The following is a 21,991-nucleotide window of genomic DNA, read 5'->3' as shown; positions in this document are numbered from 1 at the left end:
GCACAAACATCTATTTTGCATGCGCTGATATCCTTATTAATTATAGGTTGCTGGGGACAGAAATGTTCTGAATCCATTAATTCTCTGTCCCCGCTGTTCAGTGTAAATGTTTATCCAGGAAATCTGTGAATTTAAAGCCAAATAACTCAGTACCTTTCTTTGATGGATGCAAACCATCTCTTTTGTACAGTTTTTCATTGGACCAGCTACAGACATCATGACTAATTAAACCAAAACCTTCACTTTTACACCATTCCTTTAGCCACACATTAAACTCTGCTACACGCTGCCCTTTCCTTTTTTGTTCCTTGTATACTGGTAGAACCTCTGAAAAGATAAGCCTACAGCCCATATTACTAAGTTCATACCCCAAGCTCTGGAAGTCTTTCTGAACAGAAAGTACATCCTTCTGGGACAGATCATTTGTACCAAGATGTATAATAGCGTCAACATCATAGTCTTTACTGGCATTCTTGACTATCTTAAGAATATGCTTCTTGTCTCTGCTGGCAGTAGCACCTGGTAGACATCTGACCTCTTTCAAAACCTCAGTATCCTTTCCTAAATTTACATCCCTTACAATTGAGTCCCCAACCAGAAGGTGGCTTCTCTTTTTGGATGCCTTGTCTTCTTGTGTGACTGGTGTGTGGTACCTGATTCACACTTTCTCCTTTCCAAAGTAAGTTCTTCTAGGACCATGATCCCTGGCCTACTTGAGTTATCATTATCACAACTACCTTGACCTGTCACTTTAGTGTCCCTATTAAGGTCAGCAAGGGCATTGTATCTGTTGTGCTGGGACACAGCAAAAGCTTTGTGTTTCTGGTCCACAGCTCTCACCCTGCCAGATCCCACAGTTGTCCATACTGCCCTTTTCCTGTAGGATTTTTGTGGTACCTAATTTCTGCTTGGAGAGCACAGATTAGAGATTCTAGATGGGCAATCTGTCCATGTAGACTGGTTATTTTTTTACAAAGAGGACAGTATCCAAGTTTGAAAAGAGTACTGTGAAAGACAGCTGTAAAACTGAACTAAGTTATTTTGAAATAAAATAAAATCACAATCTCAAGCACACTTACCCTAAATGTCTTATTGGTATTCTTAGTTTATAGTTATATGATTTGCACGCCGTTAAGTGCGTGGCCCGCTATCTTTCTCCTTTCTACTCACCCTCTGCTTCCTTCACAAGCAGCCAGCAGCTCCTCCCACAACCTCTGGGAATTTAAAATGCAATGGAAGCAATTCAAACTGCCTCTCTCCTTTGTACTCACCCTCTGCTTCCTTCAAAAGCAGCCAACAACTCCTCCCACAACCTCTGGGAATTTGAAATGCAATTTTGTACAGTTTTTCATTGAACCAGCTGCAGACATCATGACTAATAAAACACAAAAGACAGCTGAGAAATTAGAAGGAATGGTAGAGGAGGCAAAGCAAAATAAACTACAAGAAGGTAAAAATAAATTAAAAGCAGATTAAAAACTTTGGAAATATAGTAATAATAAATACTAAAAATCAAATAGACAATCCCTTAAGAGCCTACAACAGAATAGAAGGAAAAAAGGATGATTTTTCAAAAATAATGGAAGGGTTATGAATGGATATTCAAAAGAAGAAGATGAAGGGCAGAAGAAGATGAAGGGCAAGATAGAAGGAACAATTAACCTGTGCAAAAATGCTAGAAAGACATATAGGATTCCAAAAGAGAAACATAAAAGAATCACCAAAAAATCAATAAATGATGAAATTCTAAAAAGACTGAAAGATAATGGATAGAGAGACAATATCCTGCAATATAGCAACTATATTGAAAACCAATAAAAATAAGTGGAAAGTTTAAATTGGGGAAATAGTAGCACATATATAATAGAATAATAGAATTTATTATAACCATAAATACTGTATATTAAGATTAGGAGGTGGTATATTAGGACTAGGTATATCTAAATGTATTGTTATGATTAACAAGATGCAAAAAACGTGGGGAAAAATAGTTTTCAAGGACTATAAATTCAGGGGATTTAGAGATATAATTTTGGAATTGATTAAATCTCATTGATAACTGGTTTTATTGGTGTTTATAGAAAATTGAGATATTGAAAATATTGAAAATGTGGTGGAATACTGAGTGATATTTATAATATTAAAATATTAGTGACTTATTAGGGGTTAATAAATAAGTATACAATACGAAGAAATGTTATTGATGTTTATATATATTTTGGGATGAAGTGATCAAAATCACAAAGAGAAAATAGTATTGTTTAAAGATAATGAGGTAAACATACAAGAACCCCAACAAATGGGAAAAATAAAGAAATAAGTATAAATTGGGAAAATAGTAGAATATATATTGATATATAAAAGAATATATAATTATAATGAGCACATTAAGGCCAGAAGTTGGAAGATAAAAAAATGTGTATGTAATTGTATTATTACTGTGAGCACTGTGTTTAAACTATGTTAACCCAGTCATTGCAATGTCCACAAAAAATGCTGGTTGTTAAAGGAAAAACTGCAAATAAAACACACACACACACAAAAAGAGAAACTAACATGCATAATAATAAATGATATTAATAAAGTTGCTAACATAATGTTATTCTTTAGATCAAGGGTGTCAAACTCACATTGTCATGGCAGCATCATGTGACATATCGGGACTTTCTTCCCCTTCGCTAAACCAGGTGTGTGCATGGCCAGTGTGTGATGCATCCAGTCCCGAGGCTGGGAATTTGACAGCCCTGCTCTAGATTCTTGTCAATAGCAATAGCACTTAGACTTATATACTGCTTCACAGTGCTTTACAGCCCTCTCTAAGCGGTTTACAGAGTCGTCATATTGCCCCCAAGAATCTGGGTCCTCATTTTAGTGACCTTGGAAGGATAGGAGCCTGAATCAATCTTGACCCTGATGAGATTCAAACTGCCAAGTTGCAGGTAGCTGGCAGTCAACAGAAATAGCTGCAGTACTGCATTCTAACCACTGCACCACCATAGCTCAACCTATATAAGTCTCAGAATTCAGGGTTTTAAGTTAGTGAAATGCTCCAATTAATAGTTACAATGAAAAGATAAGAGATATGGTTTCAGCTTAGTTGTGCAAATTCTGAATGAATATGATTTGTAAGATAAATAGTGCTTTGTTAATTAATTAATGGATTGGTTGTTAACCTAATCCTATGTAGCTTTTTTTCTGGTAATATCACACTAATAACTAGAGCATACAAAACATTTGCTAGACCAATACTTGAATACAGCTCATCAGTCTGGAACCCACATTACGTATCTGATATTAACATGGTAGAGAAAGTCCAGAAATATTTCACAAGAAGAGTTCTCCACTCCTCTACTCATTGCAGAATACCTTATGCCACCAGACTTGAAATTCTAGACCTAGAAAACATAGAACTAGGCCGCCTTCGGTCCGATCTAAGTATAGTATATAAAATCATACATTGTAATGTCCTACCAGTCAATGAATACTTCAGCTTTAACCATAACAAAACAAGAGCACACAATAGATACAAACTCATGGTTAACCGCACCAAGCTTGATTGCAGGAAATACGACTTCAGCAACAGAGTGGTCAATGTCTGGAATACTCTACCTGACTCTGTGGTTTCTTCCCCATACCCCAAAAAGTTTAACCTTAGACTGTCTACTATTGACCTCACCCCTTTCCTAAGAGGTCTGTAGGTTGTGTGCATAAGCACACCAACTTGCCTACCATCCCTGTCCTATTGTTTCTTTTCTTTTTCTTAAATCTATCCATGTATTCATAACTATGTTTATATTTATACATATTATCTTTTAAGCAATTGACAAATCAAATAAATAAATAAATATGAGACCAGAAAATATGGAAACAGTTACTGAGCCACTTGAAGATTCATGAATGAATTGGAATGGTGATGGTTTACTAGAACCTCTTTAGAGAAAGATGTGTTCGTTTCAAATACATAATTTAGCCATATCTGTTAATATATGCATATAGGAAAGAAAAAAGTATAAATCTAAGCATCATTCAGTCTTTTCATGAAAAGAATTCATTCATTGAAAGAATTATATAAAAGAATCTGAATGTGGAACAGACCATTTTTAATAGTGTCAAAGGGGAAATCTTGGAAAAGTGAACATGCGAAGAAGTGAAAGGAATTACAGCAAAGATGAGAAAGAATCAACTTCATATAGAAAAGGATTGAAAGATGATTACTTTTACAACAGAATAAATGGAAAGAAAAATGTGGAAGTTCCACTGAAGAGAGTTGAAAGAATAAACCTACAAAATGTCATAGAAGCCTGTGGAATTACAATAATGGATGCATGAAAAAGAGTAATTGATGAAAGGATAAGTTAAAGATACTTGGGATGAGACAATGCACCTAAAGGAATGATTGCTGCCAAAAAAAAATCAGAATAGGAGAAAAATATTGTATAATGTAATAAAGCAGATATTTGGTTAGTAGAGAATGAATGGAAACAAGTAACAGGTTCTATTCATTGTGGGGGAAAAATATTTTTACAGAAATATTCTGTAAAATACCAATACCACTTCCATAATATGATGGAAGAATATCAGCCAGTGTAACTTTAAGCCATTTCTTGACTTTAAATAGAAATATTCAAGAACATAGAAACAGATGCTATAGAAGTTAGTGTCCAAGTGGGGAGGGGAATAATGGAAGTCATAAATTCTGTGAAAGCACTGGAAAATGCTTAGGCTGCAGTGACAGATAGTGCAACTGGAGTAGTATTACAACATTAAAGCGTGAATGTGGTTTGCTTATGATGTAAGTTGTGCAACTTGCTTAATGTGTGTATGAAGACTACATCTGTGTCTGACAATTAGAAGAATGCTGTTGTTGTTCCATTATACTGATGCAAAGGTAGCTGGATCAATGCAAAAACTTGAAGGAGATTAGAATGTTAAGTGTGTCTGGAAATGGCTTGGCAGCAGAATTCTCTTCAAAGGGTTACAAAGAAATAGCAGGACGTGGCACAAAGGCAACACAATCACATAAGTAAGAAAAGTCCCTTTAATATCTCCAACTTTGCCCCCAATATCCAGTTAACTTCAGCTGGAGAAAAAACTCTCCCAAGAACAGTCTTTAAGTGGAGGAAATTCAGTCCGAAAACAAAGTATATATAAACTATAAATAAAAATCCATGCAAACCACGCTGCAGCAATTAACTGGACAGGGCAGGGTAAGTAATTGCAGACTTCAAAGACCAACAAAACACACACAGTTGCGAAGATGCCAGGAACCAGATAAGACTCGACCATAAAAGATAACTCATGATTTGCTTCTAACAAGTTGCTGTGCGCAACCTCCCTTTTTAAACACTGTGTTCCCAGCTGCAGCTAATGAAGGGAATCAGGGCCCTTTCCTCCCCTGTAAGCCATGCAATTTGTGTTGCTCCCTTCTCCATTCCTCCCTGAGTGCCCTAGGATGAAGAGGGGTGGGCCTGGATCTTCCTCTGAATTCCCTCTGCCTTGCTTTACCTCTCCCCTGCTCTGCCCAGCCGGACTTTGCCCTTCCTCAGTTTCTTCCATAGCCATTACACTCCCACTCCCTGACAGCTTCTCAGCCTCCCCCTTGGAATCAGATTCCAACAGGGGCACAACAAGCAGTGAACAAAATTAGGGAAATGCTGTTCAGTCAGGCAGAGAACCGTAGGCCTAATTTTTTTCATTGACAAATGTATGAATGTGGGAAATAAGGTTTATTGCCATTTGTTGATTTCCAGAAATAGAATTTGAATTATCAAATGTTTTGCACAAATGAAGAATTGCAAATTACTTACTGAATGTGATAAGAATGGTTTATGTTGGAAGTAAAGTAAGAATAAATGGAATGCTTAGCAATTGATTCAACCCAGAGTAGGGTATAAGACAGGAATATACTCTTGGTTTAATGTATTTATGAATTAAAACATAAAAATGCTGTAGAGAGGATAGAAATGTACCTGTGGAAATTCAGATATGTGTTTACAGACAGTGTTTTGGTTGAGATTCTGAATTATTTGCAGCAAATGTTAGATTGATTGTATAATGCAGCACTGAGCATGTATCTGAAAATAAATGTATCAAAGAGCAGTGCAGTTGTACCTAAGGAAAAATAGATTTAAGTGGAGTTAAATGGGTATGAATAAAATTCCACTTAATTTGTCCATGAAATAGAGAGTTGAATATGTCAGAAGAAACATAAAAATAAATGAAAGGCAGTGAGAATGGGTACTGAGGTTTGTGTTGTAAAAGCAGAAGATATATGACGAAGGCATGGGTGTTGAATAAATATGACTTGAATACAAAAGCATGTGAATGGTATGAAAGAAATATTATGAGAATTAATGAATGACAACTGACTCACAAAGCCAAAGTTATCAAGGAAGAGTTAATGGGCTGAGAAGGAAGGGAAAAGCAAGAATATCATGATTATGTGTTCCTGCAAGATCCCCCAAAAGAGAACTGAGAAATTTAGAAACAAAGAGCAGTACAATGAATGTGGTAGAGACAAGGATTGTTTGCAAGGATAGGAAGACAGTTAGTTTAAAAAGGAAATTATTCTGTCATAGTGAACTGTTATGGTGAACAGTGAGAGAAACTAGATGTAGCCATATTTCCTCTCTTTTTCTTATTTCATGCCTAGATTTTTATTTTAATTTATGGCTCTCTTTTGCATAACACTAATATCCCAGAAGGGAAAGCTGTGGTGCTATAGATGGCTTATGATTCTGCTTTCCTCAGAATAATTTCCTTTTTAAGCTAACTTGGATTTAGCTCTTGGTATTAACTCTACTTAAACATTTCGCTTCATGATAATGATAGTCAACCATGAGGTTATTAAGAGAACTGACTACCAAGGTAGATTGATGTGCTCAGAATTACAATCAGTTGGTGGGCATGGAGGGGGCTGGATTCAACCATTTTTCAGAGAGTGGTTTGGGATGGGTTTTAACAGTTAATTAATCCGTCTTGCCTACATGTTCTCTGCATTATCTTACTGGGGAAATGTAATGCTGTGGCAAACAGGTTTAAGGAATTCGACAGTTTATCTGGGCTGACGTTCACAGGTCTCAGGAGTTATAAAGTGCTATCCACTGAGCGAGTAAATAATACCAAAAGGGCTTGTAGAGTTTCAGTCATTTATGATTCTGTCACATCTAAACAGATTTACAATCACTGTGGCCTTGTCTAGTTTAGTTTAAGAATGGCAAAGAAAAACTATATTTTAATGATACCTTTACAGAGAAGTCTCATCCCTGCCTTGAATGCCCTTTTTATGAAATGGAATTTTACCAGAATACTTATAAGAAATATTGCCTTTTAAAAGCAGTATAAAATTATATAAGTAGTATCTAAATTATTTTGCCGACAGTCACTAAAATTTATTTACCCACTTATTTACTAGATTAATGGCAGCTTATTTGCTTTTTTTTTACATTTCTTTTTTATCCTAATAATAGAGATTTGCATGACTCTCACACTCCAGCTATTTTGGAAATAATTGAAAGCATAATTCTACACCCAGGCTCTGATAAGGTGATTGCCAGGTTTTGGTTTTGCCAGGTTTTTGCTGGTTTTTAGAATGTTTAATTGTTTTACTCTTCTAAACACATATGCTTTTTTAACTGTTTGGTTTTCTTTCTCTTTGTATGTTTTGTCAGGCACCCAGATTTTCCTGGGAGTCCAAATAGAATGAACACATAAATAATATAACCAAAATCCAAGTCTAATAATCCAACAGCAAAACCATAGAGCATTTTAATAAATGTTGTGAGTTTGGATAGGTCTTTGAAAACACAGATGTCACTGTGGCAAGGAAACTAACTCTCAGTCTACATACCCAGAGGTGGTATTCAGCAGGTTCTGACCTGTTAAGTTTGGGGAAAGAGAGGCTGAACCAGAGCATGAGTGCAACAATACTTTATTATAACAATAAAGGGCTGACCGTGCTTGCCAAGCCAGGAACTGGCTCGCAGCGATCAGCAACTGGTTGGACCCCGCAGCCTGCTTTTATAGCTGGCTGCTGGGGAGAACCAACCAATGAGTGAAGGGGAAGAACGCCCCCGCAAAGTGAATGGACCTGAGTGAGAACTCCTAGGGTTCTCAGAACATAACACCCCTTCCCCCCAGATGCGAACACGCATAGTCTTTGAGGTAGGCAGGAGGTTTATGCTGGCGCCCGGAACGGCGCAGTTCCGGAACGCTGTCTGTCCGTTCAGGGTCTGCCTGGGAAGGCAGAGCTGGTAAAGTGTCACCAACGTGCCCCTCGGTTCGGGCAGGTCCGGGACTCGTAGGGTTGGTCACTGGGGACGTGCTCCCGTAGACTGGATCGGACTGGTCAGCCGTCTGGGCGCCGCTGTCCGTGTTCGGGCTTTCTGGAATGGCTGCTGGTGTAAACTGGTCGCCGGGAAGGATGTGGATGTGGGGTTGATGTTGAGGCCTCCCTTCGTTTTGTAATCCTGGGTCTCTGCTAGTGAGGGTGCTGAGACGCCTACGCAGCTGGTCCAGGTGCCTTCTCCAGACACGACCGTCCTCCAGCCTGACTCGATACGACCTGGGTCCTGTGATGGCCACAATCTCGCCCGGGATCCACAGGGGGTCTCCAGCGAAGTTCCTCGCGAATACTGGCTTCTGTAAGATAAAATGTCTAACCCCCGATGTGGAAGCGAGGGGAGAGTCAGGGCAGTATTGTGGGTGCAGTCTGTCCAATACAGTCCTCAGGCGCCTGCCCATCAGGAGCTCAGCTGGGGACTTATTGGTGACTGAACATGGAGTTGAGTGCTGGCTCATCAGGAAGCGCGCGAGTTTGTGGTGCCAATCATCCCTGCTGAACCTCGCCAGGGCTTCTTTAGTGGTCCTGACGGCCCTTTCAGCCAATCGGTTACTGGCAGGATGAAATGGGGCTGTGAAAATGTGGCGGATACCCAGGTTGGCAGCAAAATGGCTGAACTCGGTTGATGCGAACTGTGGGCCATTATCGGAGACAATGGAGTCGGGTAGCCCGTGCGTTACAAACAGGTGAGTTAATACTTTGGTAATTGCTTGTGTGGTGGTCGTGGATAGCTGTGCTACGTCAATCCATTTAGAATAGGAGTCCACGACCACTAGGAACATTTTCCCATGCAAAGGGCCAGCCAGGTCGATGTGAATTCTGGACCACGGAGCGCTGGCGCTCTCCCATTTAGTAGGGGTGGCAATAGGAGGAGCTGGATGGGATTCCTGGCAGGGGTTGCAGGAGCTTACCCATCTTGCGATGTCCTCGTCGAGGCCCGGCCACCATACGTAGCTGCGTGCTAATGCCTTCATTCTAACGATGCCAGGGTGTCCCTCGTGCAAAGCCTCCAGAACTCGGGTACGCAGGGAGGTCGGGATGACCACTCAAGTGCCCCACAGTAGACAGCCCTGCAAACTGGACAATTCCTGCATGCGGGTCTTGAAAGGTGTGAATTTGTTGTCAACATTACAACCCGGCCAACCCCTCCTCACCCAGTCGAGCACCTGGGCGAGCGTTTTGTCTGCCTTGGTTTTAGCAGCAATGTCAAGGGCAGTGATGGGGAGGTCCAGTTGGGTGACCTCAAAAATAGCGTGGACAGGAGCAGGGTCTTCAGCTGGAGCCGGCAAGGGACAGCGGCTGAGAGCGTCAGCGTGGGACAATGTTTTACCTGGGCGGTGTATGAGTCTGTAGGAGTAGGCTGCAAGGAAGAGGGTCCATCTCGTCATTCTAGGAGAAAGGACCTGAGGGGTCTGTTTGTCCCCAGCTAGTAGGCCCAGGAGGGGCTTGTGGTCCGTGACCAGCTCGAAAAAATGGCCAAAGAGAAACTCGTGAAATTTTTTCACTGCTGCAACAGCTGCTAGAGCTTCCTTATCGATCTGGCTGTAATTGCGCTCTGTTGTAGAGAGCGTCCTGGAGAAAAAAGCAATGGGAGCCTCGGCGCCATTGGGAAGCCTGTGACTTAATACTGCCCCAATTCCAAAGGGAGATGCGTCTGCTGCCAGCACTAATGGAAGGTTGGGGTCGAATTGAATAAGTACCGCCTCCGACGTGAGTAGTGATTTGACGGCGTGAAAAGCAGCGTCTTCTTTGTGCCCCCAGTGCCAAGGTGATTTTTTATCCAGTAATCTGTGTAGGGGTTCAGCTACTGATGCTTTATGGGGCAAGAAGGAGGCGTAAAAGTTCAATAGCCCCAAGAAGGCCTGTAGTTCAGTTTTGGAGGTTGGAGTGGGTGCCTCGTGAATTGCCTTAACCTTGGACTCCAGGGGGTGAATGCCTGAGGCGTCAATTTTATAACCCAGAAAGTCCACCTGTCTAGTGGCAATGGCGCATTTTTCTTTTTTCAATTTGAGGCCATGCTGTCTGAACCTCTCTAACACTGCTCTGACTCTCTGGAAGAGTTGGGGTCTGTCCCTGGCCGAGACTAAGATGTCGTCGAAGTAGGGTACTACACCAGGGAGGCCCTGCAAAATCCGCTCCATGAGGGATTGAAAAATACCTGGGGCAACACTTACGCCAAATTGGAGACGCTTGCATCGGAAAGCACCCCTGTGAGTGACGATGGTCTGGAGTTCCGCTGTTTGGTTGTCAACAGGGAACTGTTGATACGCTTGAGACATGTCCAATTTGGCAAAAATGCTGCCGGGTTCAAAAGTGTGTAATAAATGCTGAATGACGGGCACTGGGTAAGCGCTGACTTGTAGAAACTTATTGATTGTGGTCTTGTAGTCCGAGCAAATTCTCAGGCTACCATCTTTTTTGAGGGGTGTGACAATGGGCGTCTCCCATTTGGCGAAATCTGTTGGCTCAATGACCCCTTGTTTTAACAGTTTATCCAATTCCGCATCTAGTTTTGGCCGAATAGCGAATGGGACCCTCCGCGGTTTTAGTCTGATTGGGACTGCCTGGGGTCGACTGAGAATGAGATAGGGGTACCGTTATAACACCCCAGCTCATCGCTGAATACATCTGAGTAATCAGCGAATAAGGAGTCAGTGTCAGAGGTTGAGACAGCATGGACTCCTGTTAGCCCTAGGCCGAGATGGGGAAACCAATCGAGCCCCAATAAAGTAGGGAGATTGCCGTTAACTACCACTAGAGGTAGGTGACCTTTAAAAGCTCTAAAATTGACAAGGAACTTGCCTCTGCCGATTACAGGAATGGTCCTCCCCTGGTAGTCCTTCAGGCTAAACTGGCACTTCTGGAGCCGGCTAGTTGATAGGCTGGGCTGGAGCCTCTTGAGGGTGTTCCACGAGATAATTGAGAGTGCTGACCCTGTGTCAACCTCCATGCGGCACGGTTTACCTTCTAAGTAAACGGAGAGAGAAATTTTACTAACAGTGTGGCAAGTGTGCTTGGCATGGTGGTGAGTGCGACAGTTCAATACTTGCCTCTGCGGTCCAGAGTGTGAGAAGGGGGGGTGCCTTTGTGCTGAGTTTTGAGGGGCTTGGCAGACTCTCGCGATGTGCCCCCTTTTATGGCAGTTATTGCAGGTGGCTCCTTTGAACTTGCAGGTGGCCCTCAGATGAGATCCACCACAGGCTAGGCACAGGGTGATGTGCTTGGGCGGACCGATGTTTTCTTGTTTGGCTCCTACCTGCGGCCGTCTGGCGTTGGAGAGGCGGTGGACGTCGTTTTCATCACTTGGGGCTTCCTCTGCTACCACCTCCTCGGAGTGGACTGGAACTGTCGTTAGCTTTGCAGTCGGGCCATGGATTTCGGTGGCTGAGTGCGCTGCCAGTTCTGCTGCCAAGGCCTCCTCGACGGCTTGTGCTAGGTTGAGGTCCTTTTTAGCGAGAAGGCGCCTCTGAAGGTGGAGGTCCTTGACCCCGCAGACTAGTTGATCGAGGAGCATGTCCTCCAGGTAGGTTCCAAACCCACAATGCAGTGCTGCTGTTCTGAGGGCGGCCATGTACTGATTGATGGTCTCCTTGTCCGATTGCTTCCTCATACGGAAGGTGAATCTCCTGGCAATCTGTGAGGGCCTGGGAGAATAGTGGTTAGTGAGGATTTCAAGTAGTTCAGACCAAGGAACGTTTTTCAACTCACATGGAGCCACGAGGGCTGTGGCAGTATCGAAAACGATGGCTCCACAGTAGATCAGGAAATACGATTTTTTCCGATGCTCCCCAGCATCAGCCAGCCCGATTGCATCGATATAATGGTTGAAGCGGTTCTTGTATGATTCCCACTTCTCCTCATCCGGTTTGAACGCTGGGAAGACTGGGTTGGAATTCATGGTGATGGGACCGGTGGAACAACCTGTGGACAAAATCTCTCTGGGGCAGCGGCAAAAGGTTCTAGTGCCTGTGGTAGGCAAGTGATTTCAGCTCTGGAGAGGCTTTTCGCAATCCTCTCTCTCTCTCTGGGCTAGCACACGGTTTGGCTTTCAGCCGTTGGCAGCGTTTGAATTCGCGCCTGTGTGGGCGTCAGTGACTTGACTACAGCACCGCGCTGTACCTTTTAGGTTTGAAATTCAAATGACAGCCGTTTGAATTTCGCGCCTAAACAAACGAGCGGCTGCGGCTCGCAGCGCTTCACTTTCCCTGTAGCTGGGCTAACAAGCGGCTACAGACGCTTCTAACTTTCGATTCTGACCGCTCTCTCTGGCTGCGGATCAGCGTTCGCTTCTTAGTGCTTGCTGACCGCTCTATCTGGCTGCGGATCAGCGTTTGCTCTTATCGCCGGCCGATCGCTCTCTCTCTGGCTGCGGATCGGCGGCTAGTGACTCAGCGGTTGCATGGTGCTTCTGGTAGCCATCCCATCCTCGTCGCCAGTGTTAAGTTTGGGAAAAGAGAGGCTGAACCAGAGCATGAGTGCAACAATACTTTATTATAACAATAAAGGGCTGACCGTGCTTGCCAAGCCGGGAACTGGCTCGCAGCGATCAGCAACTGGTTGGACCCCGCAGCCTGCTTTTATAGCTGGCTGCTGGGGAGAACCAACCAATGAGTGAAGGGGAAGAACGCCCCCGCAAAGTGAATGGACCTGAGTGAGAACTCCTAGGGTTCTCAGAACATAACATGACCAGTTCTGGAGAACCAGTAGCGGAAATTTTGAGTAGTTCAGAGAACCGTCAAATACCACCTCTGACTGGAGATTTTACAGTATCCTTCCCCTACCACGCCCACCAAGCCACACCCACAGAACCGGTAGTAAAAAAAATTTGAATCCCACCACTGTACATACCCATTCTTTGCACTTGTCAAATGGATGGGACTTTTAGTTTTTACAAGTTTAGAAAGTTCTAGATGAGAGACAGAAAGTTTGTAGCTCTCCAGAAGTTACATGGTAGTTCCTATAATCTCTGATGACTGTTGTTTGGGAACAGTGAAACACATTTTATGTTCTGCTGAGGGTTTATGTTACACTGATGTATACTCTCTCTTTAGATATTGCTTTAGAATTTTATCAAAGGTTTTGTGCACATTTGAAAAAGGACCCCTCCCCCACCCACACACTCATTAAATCTCTTCATCCAAAATGGAGGGTTTATGGGTGAAAATTCACTAAGTTTCACTATCTCGCTCCCCTCTTTGCCCACTCCCCTCTTTGGAAGAGCTTTGTAGCTTCCGCTGCCTTAAGAAAGTTCAAAACATTCTCAAAAATCCATCTCATCCTGGGAACCCTTTTTTTGAACTATTACCATCTGGCAGACAGTACAGAATAATAAAAAACAAGGGCAAATAGGCTGAAAAACAGCTTCTATCCCAGGGCAATAGCTCTTTTGAATTCTGCTGTATAATGCAGTGTTGGTGTGGTGCCGGGGGTTTCCAGTTCAATGTGTGAAGGATGAAGGATGTGTGTTTGTGTTTATTTTCATGGTCATGATGTGCACTGAAGATGATGTTTGATTTCGTTGTACGAGGTGCGATGACAATAAAGTAAATTAAACTATCTACTTTCCCCTGTATTTTGCTGAATTTGCAAAGATTGGATATGAACTGGAGATAAGAACTTTATTGCTTTGCAATGTTCTTCATCATTCTGCTATATTTATATTATCCTCACTTGCCCCTTTGTACCATCCGACGTGGATGTTTGTGAAAATTGCATCTGGCCTTAGCAGCTTAGAAGAGTGTCTTCACCTACATTATCTAGAAAGGCTGTAATGACAAGAAGTGCAAATGCATCATTTATGAATTATAGTAGTGCAAGTTAAAAGTAGGTCAAAGTTTCCTGAGAGAAAATGGAAGTATTTACAGTATGCGTAGAAAGCTGGCCTTACAAGTAAATAGCAAGGCATACAGTTCTCATTACACTGAGGTCAGCTAGGACCTCAGTTTAACACAGTATAGTGATGTAGACAGAATATTCAAATACCTAGATGTAACGTAGTTTCTTATGAAGAGCTTCCAAACAATCTTCAGCATTACCTTTTGGCAAGCATGTTTACAAACAACAAAACAACAAAACTGATAATGAAAGGAAGTCCCAATTTTGTATTGCATGCAAGAAGTAGGATTTATAAAAGCATAGTCAACCACATTAAGCTATCTAAGTTTTTTTTACATATATGGTGAATGACATTACTGCTACATGTTTCAGCTAAGTTCTCCCCCCTTCCATCATGTACAAAAATCCAATGTCTTTATAGGCTTGTTTTGCTCCAGGCCTAGGGGACCAGTTAATGAAAACAATTTTGAGCATCAGTGATTCTTGTTGCCTTCAGGCCAACCTCTTTCCTCCCAAAATTGTTTTTTGAATTTTGAGACAGAGAATGATTTTCAGGAGTCCCAAAGGCTCTTGCTCATTCAGGTACCTATCCCTTGGCTCATTCCCAAAATACCGAAAACACCTTAACAGTGTTGTCTTGACTAAGATGACTTATATTCTTTCAAGGTGATTACGTTTTGTTTGTTAAGATAGTAAAATAAAAGAAGTTTCCATAGCAAACGTAGCTAAAATGCCTTTGCAATGGTTTCAAAGACTGAACCGTGGAACAATATTCTTACATTTCCTACTTGCAAAGAGAGAAATATCAATAAACAAATGCACATGCTCAGACCTTTTAGTCTTTTCCCAGAGCTGTGAACACGGGACAGCTAAACAGGAAAAGCGTGAGGCATCAAATCACACAGGACTATTTCTTAATGAACTCAAAGTGTTGGTATAAATGACATCTTAATTGGAAGGCCTGGATTTGCAGCAGTTTCTGTAAGGAAGGGAACTATCTACATAAATGTTTCCCACTCCCTCCCCCTCTTCCTTGATATTTTATTTATTAGAGAATAAACATGCTCCAGCAAGAAACTAGATCTTCAAAATTATTGGGAACATGTTATGATTAATTTTACTTTAAAGGATAGTCCATGTCAGTGAAGAACTCATCTATATGCAGAAAACTAATTAAAGGTTAGTAATAATGATATCTTGTCAATAGAGTAAACATAGTAGTTTTGTTGATTGAGCAGTCTCCTTTTCATGTTAAATAGTACAAAAATATTTGTAATTGCTTTAAATCAATTGCCTTCCTTGTAATTCAAAATTTGTTTAAATTTTAGATGAACTCTGCAATAAGGTTGTTAGATACTGTAGCTCAACAGAAAGTCTGTTTTTCAATCACAGAAATGTGCTAAAGTAGGAGGCAAAATCCTTCAGTATGTACCTGATTAAGTTCTGGCCAGTTTCAGGCAGCAGAAAGAAGGTCCTAATCAACTGATTAAGGTTACAGAGCAGAGCTTGTTAATTTGCAGTTAGCACTTATTAGAAAAGTGCTGGGGTGGGGTAGGGGGTGGAAACTGCTTTAAAAAGAGATACTAAAAATGCCTGCCATTGTTTGATTGTAAGGCTATGACTACCAAATGGAGAACTTATGGAGGGGAAAAAAAGGCATGTCTTCCTTTTGCCAACAACCTTGTAACCCTATTTTGGAAGCAAACCTGATTTCAATGGCCCTTTGTTTCAAGCAAACATTCATAGGAGTGGACTGGTCATAAAAGAAACATAATCTCAAAATATGGACATACCAATGCAAAAACAGGACTCCTCTGAAGTACAAAGGGTTACTTTAAGGTCAACATAATAAATTTCAGTGTCCTCCTTGCTTTAAATTAAAAAAAAATGATATGAAAGAAACTTGTTTGTGAAGAACCTTTTGTGAAAGAGCAGGTGGGATGTGGGCGTTTATCCTTTTCCCGCCCCTTTTTCTGCACCAATCTCCCCTCCTCCATCTGTCTTTTCAAATGCAGACAAACTGCATGTTTACCAGGTAAAGCTAGATTGAGGGGTGGGGGTTGCACAGATCGATTGCAATCTAGTGCTTGACACTACTTTTAGCTGGAACATCTAGGCCCATCTTCCTTGGTGGTGCTGCCTTAAAAGAGGGTTTGCAGCTTTCTTGCTAGGTAAAACAATTACTAACTGCTGGGTCAGTAAGATGGGAAGCCTGGCAGATCAGATGCTGTTTCAGAGACCGGTGTACATTGGGGGTGTCAAGCCAATTGGATAGCACATTTTAATGCACATATGTGTGACTGTACAATGTAAATCATAGGGAATGTCTGATTTTGCCTCTATCAAGGTGGAGGCGGTCTTGACAGGGTAGAAATAATAAGCATGCCTGTTCTGCTTTTTGTTCTTTTTTCTATTTCTTGATTTATTGTAATTATTCTAATAGGATAAAAGAAACAATTGACTATTCACCAAATGAAGACAAATTAGTTCACAGGTTTCTAACTGTTCATAGGAATAATATTTTTTCTCATACTAAAGCCATAGAACAAACATAACCTGTTCTGACTGGCTGTAATTCTTAGGCAGTGATCTTTCTGAACACTGTCACCTGGTATCTTAACTTGATGGGTAACTCTGGAATTAGATGGTGACCTCTTTGTTGAATCATTTTGTTTATATGATTTTGTAGTTTCCAATAATTTATTTTTTTAAAGATTTCTGTATCTAAAGAAATAGGTTAAATAACTTGCATTACAACTAGCTGGTTAAGACTTTTAATAAAGTGTCCTTCTTGCACATGTTTACTTTAATGTCCATGGACAAATTGTGCAAGCTTATATTATGGGGAGGGAATGACCTAATCGGTCATGGATTCTTTAGCTATATATAAAGCCAAGCAGAATGGAAAGCCATGCTTGTGTCTACAGATCATAACATTGAAATGCAATACAAGAAAGTAGATGCAATTAAGACTAGCTCACTAGGTTTAGATCCAGAGTCCAAAAGTATCTCCTTCAAACTCAAAATTCACTTGTGTCTCTGAGAGACAGTCCTTGTAGAAAAATGAGAAGCCAGGCTTAACCACAGCTTTGTTCTGTGGCATAATCCATGCCAGTGCCACCTTTTCTCAAATGGAGGAAGGGAACGAACAGGAAAGTACATTTGAAAATCAGAACTGGGAGAAGAAAACTGGAGGGAGTTGAGTGTCAAGTGTGTGCGGATCTCCAGAAAACTTCTTGCCCATGTGATCATCACTGTTAAAAAAAAAAAAAGGAAACAGTTGGTAGTGAGAGAATCTGGTGAGGAGGCTGTGTGTCACTTTCTTGTATTGCATTTTAAAGTTATGATCTGTAGACACGAGCATGTCTGTGGATTCTGATCAGCCTTATAGGAAGCTAGACAACATGTTAGGTCATTCTTTCCCCATATAATATAGACTTGCACCATTTTTGCTTCCCTCATGAACTTCAGGAGAGCCCCAGTGAAGCTTCTTCCTCCTCCTGTTTGGCTGATCCATGGAATTGCCTGCTACTTTGCTGAAGTGAGGGGGAACAAAGGGAGCAACGGACCACAAGCTCTGTATCAAGGACATTCTGGTGTGTCCCCAAGGGCTTACGTTCTTCAGGGAAGAATAAGGTTCACCTCTCTCCAGCACCACCCTGCCAGCCTTAGCTCATCACATTCTCCATCATACTTTCTCTTTCCATATATAATATAAGCATGCAGTGCTTTTTCCTCTCTCCTTAAACCCTCATGAGAGTCCCACTGAAGCCCCCTCCTCTAATTTCTCCTACTTCTACTTGGCTGATCTGTGGAACTGATCATTTTGTTGTGAGGAGGGTGAACAAAGGAATCCATAAACACTGAAGGAAACTCTGAAGGAACACTGAAGGAATTCTCCCAATTCCAGCATGTTCTCAAGGCCCCCTTTTTCCATGAAGGAAGAAAGAGGGCACATACATTGACACGGAACAGCTTGCCCTCGGAAGTTGTGGGAGCGCCATCACTTGAGACTTTCAAGAAGAGATTGGACTGCCATTTGTCAGAAATGGTGTAGGGTCTCCCGCTTGGGCGGGGGGGGGTGGACTAGATGACCTACAAGGTCCCTTCCAACTCTGATTATCTGTTAAATCTGACTGTCAGTACCTCCCAGCCAGCTCTACTTTGCCAGTAGGCATTTGAATCGTTCCCTCATTCTTCCCTCATGGGCCAACGCTATTAAGACATTTTGAATTTCGGCTTTGGTTCCAAAGCAGCCAATGGCTGCTCACCTATTGAGCCTTGTCACCATCCGATTGGGCACAGAGGTCAGAGAGAATCATACAACCTTCAGATTTATGGAAAGTGTAGTTGGATGGCATGGTGGTTCTGAACTGGCCACAACTATGCCAAATTTCAATCCCACAGGACTCATGGATCCCATAGTTTGGGTGCATTCTGTAAGTTAGCTCATTTGTACGTTGATTTTTAAACAATATTGTTCTATGAAGCACCATTTTACCCTATTGAAGTTTGCAAAGTACCAACAGACATAAGAATTTAATAGTATGGATTAGATCTGCTTTCAAACAAGTGCGTATTTCTTAATAGTGAAGATAACATTCAAATGTAGTTTGAGTGTGATTGTATAGATAAATCTATTTGATATCTGTCTGTAACTGAGTCTTTTTGTGTGCCCTCTTTAGCTACTAAAAGTGAAGTGGAGCCTAAGTGTGGAATGAGCATGCTCCAGTTGTAATAGAAAGAAGGCCTGAAAGGGCTGAGAAACTAATAGGATTAGAAAATAGAAGGATGCAAGCCTAAGGATGGGTTTAGGATTGGTATGGTTTTAAACATGGAGGTGATGTAAGCCATTTGGCACCTTCCCAACTATCCCTGTTAATTGTAATGTTCTCAGTTATTCTTTTGCCATTTTGCAGACCTTATTATCATACAGATTTTTAAGACTACGAAGTGCTTGTTCAGGAAAAAGATATTTGTCAGTTTATAAATAATTGTGATTATTTAACTAGAATAGAATAGAATACTTGATTGGCCAAGTGTGATTGGACACACAAGGAATTTATCTTGGTGTAAATACTCTCAGTATACATTAAAAAAAGGTACATTCGTTAAGAATCAAGAATCATAATGTCATAGGGTACAATCAACAATCAAATCATAATAGGAAACAGTCAATATAAATCGTAAGGATACAAGCAACAAAGTTACAGTCCTACAATCACAAGTGGGAGGGGATGGGTGATAAGGAGTGATGAGAACTATGTTGCATATTAGCACTCATATCGCCACGTTTTATCTTGGGGATTCCAAGAATCAACAGATTTGTGGCTCCTAAGCAGCCTCTTTAATTAACCTGATTCAATGTCATTGGTATATTCCTCCTGGGGGAGGATAATTCATTTATTACTGCTTAGCCAAAACATGCCACAGTTTTCTTTTTGTATCTAGAGGGTTTATTGAGTGAAGATGTGCTTTGCTTTCTATACTGAGTGCACAGCCAACTGAAAAAAATACCACACCTGTTAGCCTCAGAAAGATTGCTGGGCTTAACAATCTTTCACAATTTTAGGAAACTAAGGGCAGAGAGTCGTAGTACTAGGCCCAAATAATGTGATTTTTGTACATTGCTGCTGGTGTAGTTCTGCCTTTGCAAAGTATCTTTCCAGGTAAGATAAGCAAGCCCAATGGGCTACAATAGACCCAATTCATTCTTGGAGTTGCTGCTCTTATAACTATCTGTTGAAGTGAAGCCTCCATTGAAGCTATTTTATGGTTGATGTCACAGCACCTTGGAAAAGGGTTATATTCCTGAGATGGTCAGATGGAAGCCATCAGAAATAAGAACCGGCTCATAGAAATACACATGCTGGATGCATTAGAGGAAACAATAGAGGCCTTCAGATAACAGCTCCAAAAAAATACAAATGACTTGCAACAAAATACCTATAAGACCTACGAAGAGGTACAGATATGCTCTATTTAGTTTAATGAGTAAAAGACAATATTCCATATGTGCGTAGGCATATCAGGCGCATCAGAATCTGCAGTTTCAATGACAATCTTGCAATTGCTGCTGATGGGTTACTCTGTTTTATTATTGTCTTCTAGGTTCAAGAATGGCTATGTTTAAATTGCCAGATGCAAAGAGCTTTGGGAATGGACATGACCACAGCACCCCGCTCCAAAAGCCAGCAGCAATTACATTCTCCGTCCCTTTCTCCTTCCCATTCCCCTGCCAAACAGCCCCAGGCACAACCACAACCCCAAGCGGCAACAGGACCAGAGAAACCACCTGGAACTATGCAGCCAAGGCCCAAGCCAAGTGCTGCAACCATGCAACCCCCATCCCCCAAACATCCCCCAGCCTCACCCCAGAGAGAACCACCCAGCCAAGTCCAGCCAAAACCTGCTGCTCCTCAGGAAGTGATGAAGTCTTCCCCTCAGCATCAACAAGCAAAGCCTTCATCCATTGATCAGAGAAAGATTGTAGGAGACTCCCCGGCTAAGACTCCGGTCCCTCCCCCAAGTGCTGGGGGAGCTCAAGAACAGACCCAAGAGGGCCTCACGGGGAAGCTTTTTGGATTTGGAGCTTCCCTCCTGACCCAGGCAAGCACACTCATGTCTGTCCAGCCAGAGGCCACTCCACCAAGTCAACAGTCTCCTGGCAAAGTGCCTCCAAAAATTGTCTTCAGTGATGCCAGCAAAGAAGCTGGCCCTAAGGCCCCAAGCACTGGACCTGGAATGCAGAGTAAGCCTGGAATTGTCCCAGCTGCAAAGCAGTCGAAAGCAGAACAAGTAACCAAGCCAAAGGAAGTGCCGAAAGAAAGGGTTTTATGCCCCCTCTGCAAAGCGGAGATAAACGTGGGCTCTGGAGAGCCCGCCAATTATAATACCTGCACATCCTGTAAGCAGCAGGTCTGCAACATGTGTGGATTCAACCCAACACCTCATCTGGTAGAGGTAAGAAAATTCGGGCATATTTGAATGCCTTTTTTGAGGACTCCTCATGCTTGTTCTTAAACATTATACAGTATATTTCCAATGGTCTGGGAGAAATATATATATATATATATATATATATATATATATTATATATATATATATATATATATAATAAATGATCAGGATTGTATGAACTGATTTTAAGGGGAAAGTTGCCATTATGCCAGCAGGAAAATAAAGGATAATGGAAGTCGTTTGCTCAGATTTCCATTTTGCTGCTGTTGAAATGGAGCTTAGTAAGACTAACCTGTGGAGGCTTTTTTTAGTGGTGAGGGAACTGGCCAGAATACAGTGGCAGCGGGCAATTAAAAATCAGCACATTGACATCTTCAGATTGAAAGAGATATCAGGTGTAAATTCTAGCCTTGAAATGTGGCAGTGACTCATCTGTCATAATTGATAGTGCTTAAAGCTGTCAGCTTTAAACATGGCTATGACTTGTGTGTAGATGATGTCACGTTTTCAGTAGGGAATCCAACATGGGATGAATGGTAAAATGGCCAGGAAGGTATGACTGTTTTCTTTTATCTATAAGTGAAACAATTCACATGAAAAACTAATCAAGTATTGCTAGAATCTGACACACTGTTATATTGGGGGGGGGAAGCTAGCCCAGGAAACATAACAACGCTACACTCATCGGTAATACTTTTTTATCCTCTTTGTGAATGTAGATTATCCGAGGCCTTAGTTTTATATGATGCTCAAAACATATACTTTTCTGTCTCAAAAATTGAGAAAGAAAAGTAATTGCCTGTTCCATAGTTTAAATGAATGCTACTGTTTTATTTTGAACTGTTAGTTTAATAC

The 21,991-nt window shown here is 41.5% G+C and overlaps 1 protein-coding gene across 4 annotated transcripts in view; it reads left to right on the top strand.

Annotated features, from left to right (window-relative positions):
• BSN (bassoon presynaptic cytomatrix protein) overlaps nt 1-21,991 on the top strand; it is a 237,927-nt gene that overhangs the window by 62,503 nt on the left and 153,433 nt on the right. For all 4 annotated transcript variants that reach the window (XM_087924083.1, XM_087924086.1, XM_087924085.1 and 1 more), the window contains exon 3: nt 20,288-21,139. In XM_087924083.1, the coding sequence (XP_087780209.1) occupies nt 20,288-21,139 (852 nt within the window). The remainder of the gene's footprint in view (nt 1-20,287; nt 21,140-21,991) is intronic.

Source organism: Pseudonaja textilis, chromosome 2 (genome assembly GCF_049901715.1).
Source record: "Pseudonaja textilis isolate UNSWEBS1 chromosome 2, rPseTex1.2, whole genome shotgun sequence".
NCBI classification, from domain to species: domain Eukaryota; kingdom Metazoa; phylum Chordata; class Lepidosauria; order Squamata; family Elapidae; genus Pseudonaja; species Pseudonaja textilis.
This window is presented reverse-complemented; position numbering and strand designations above follow the sequence as displayed.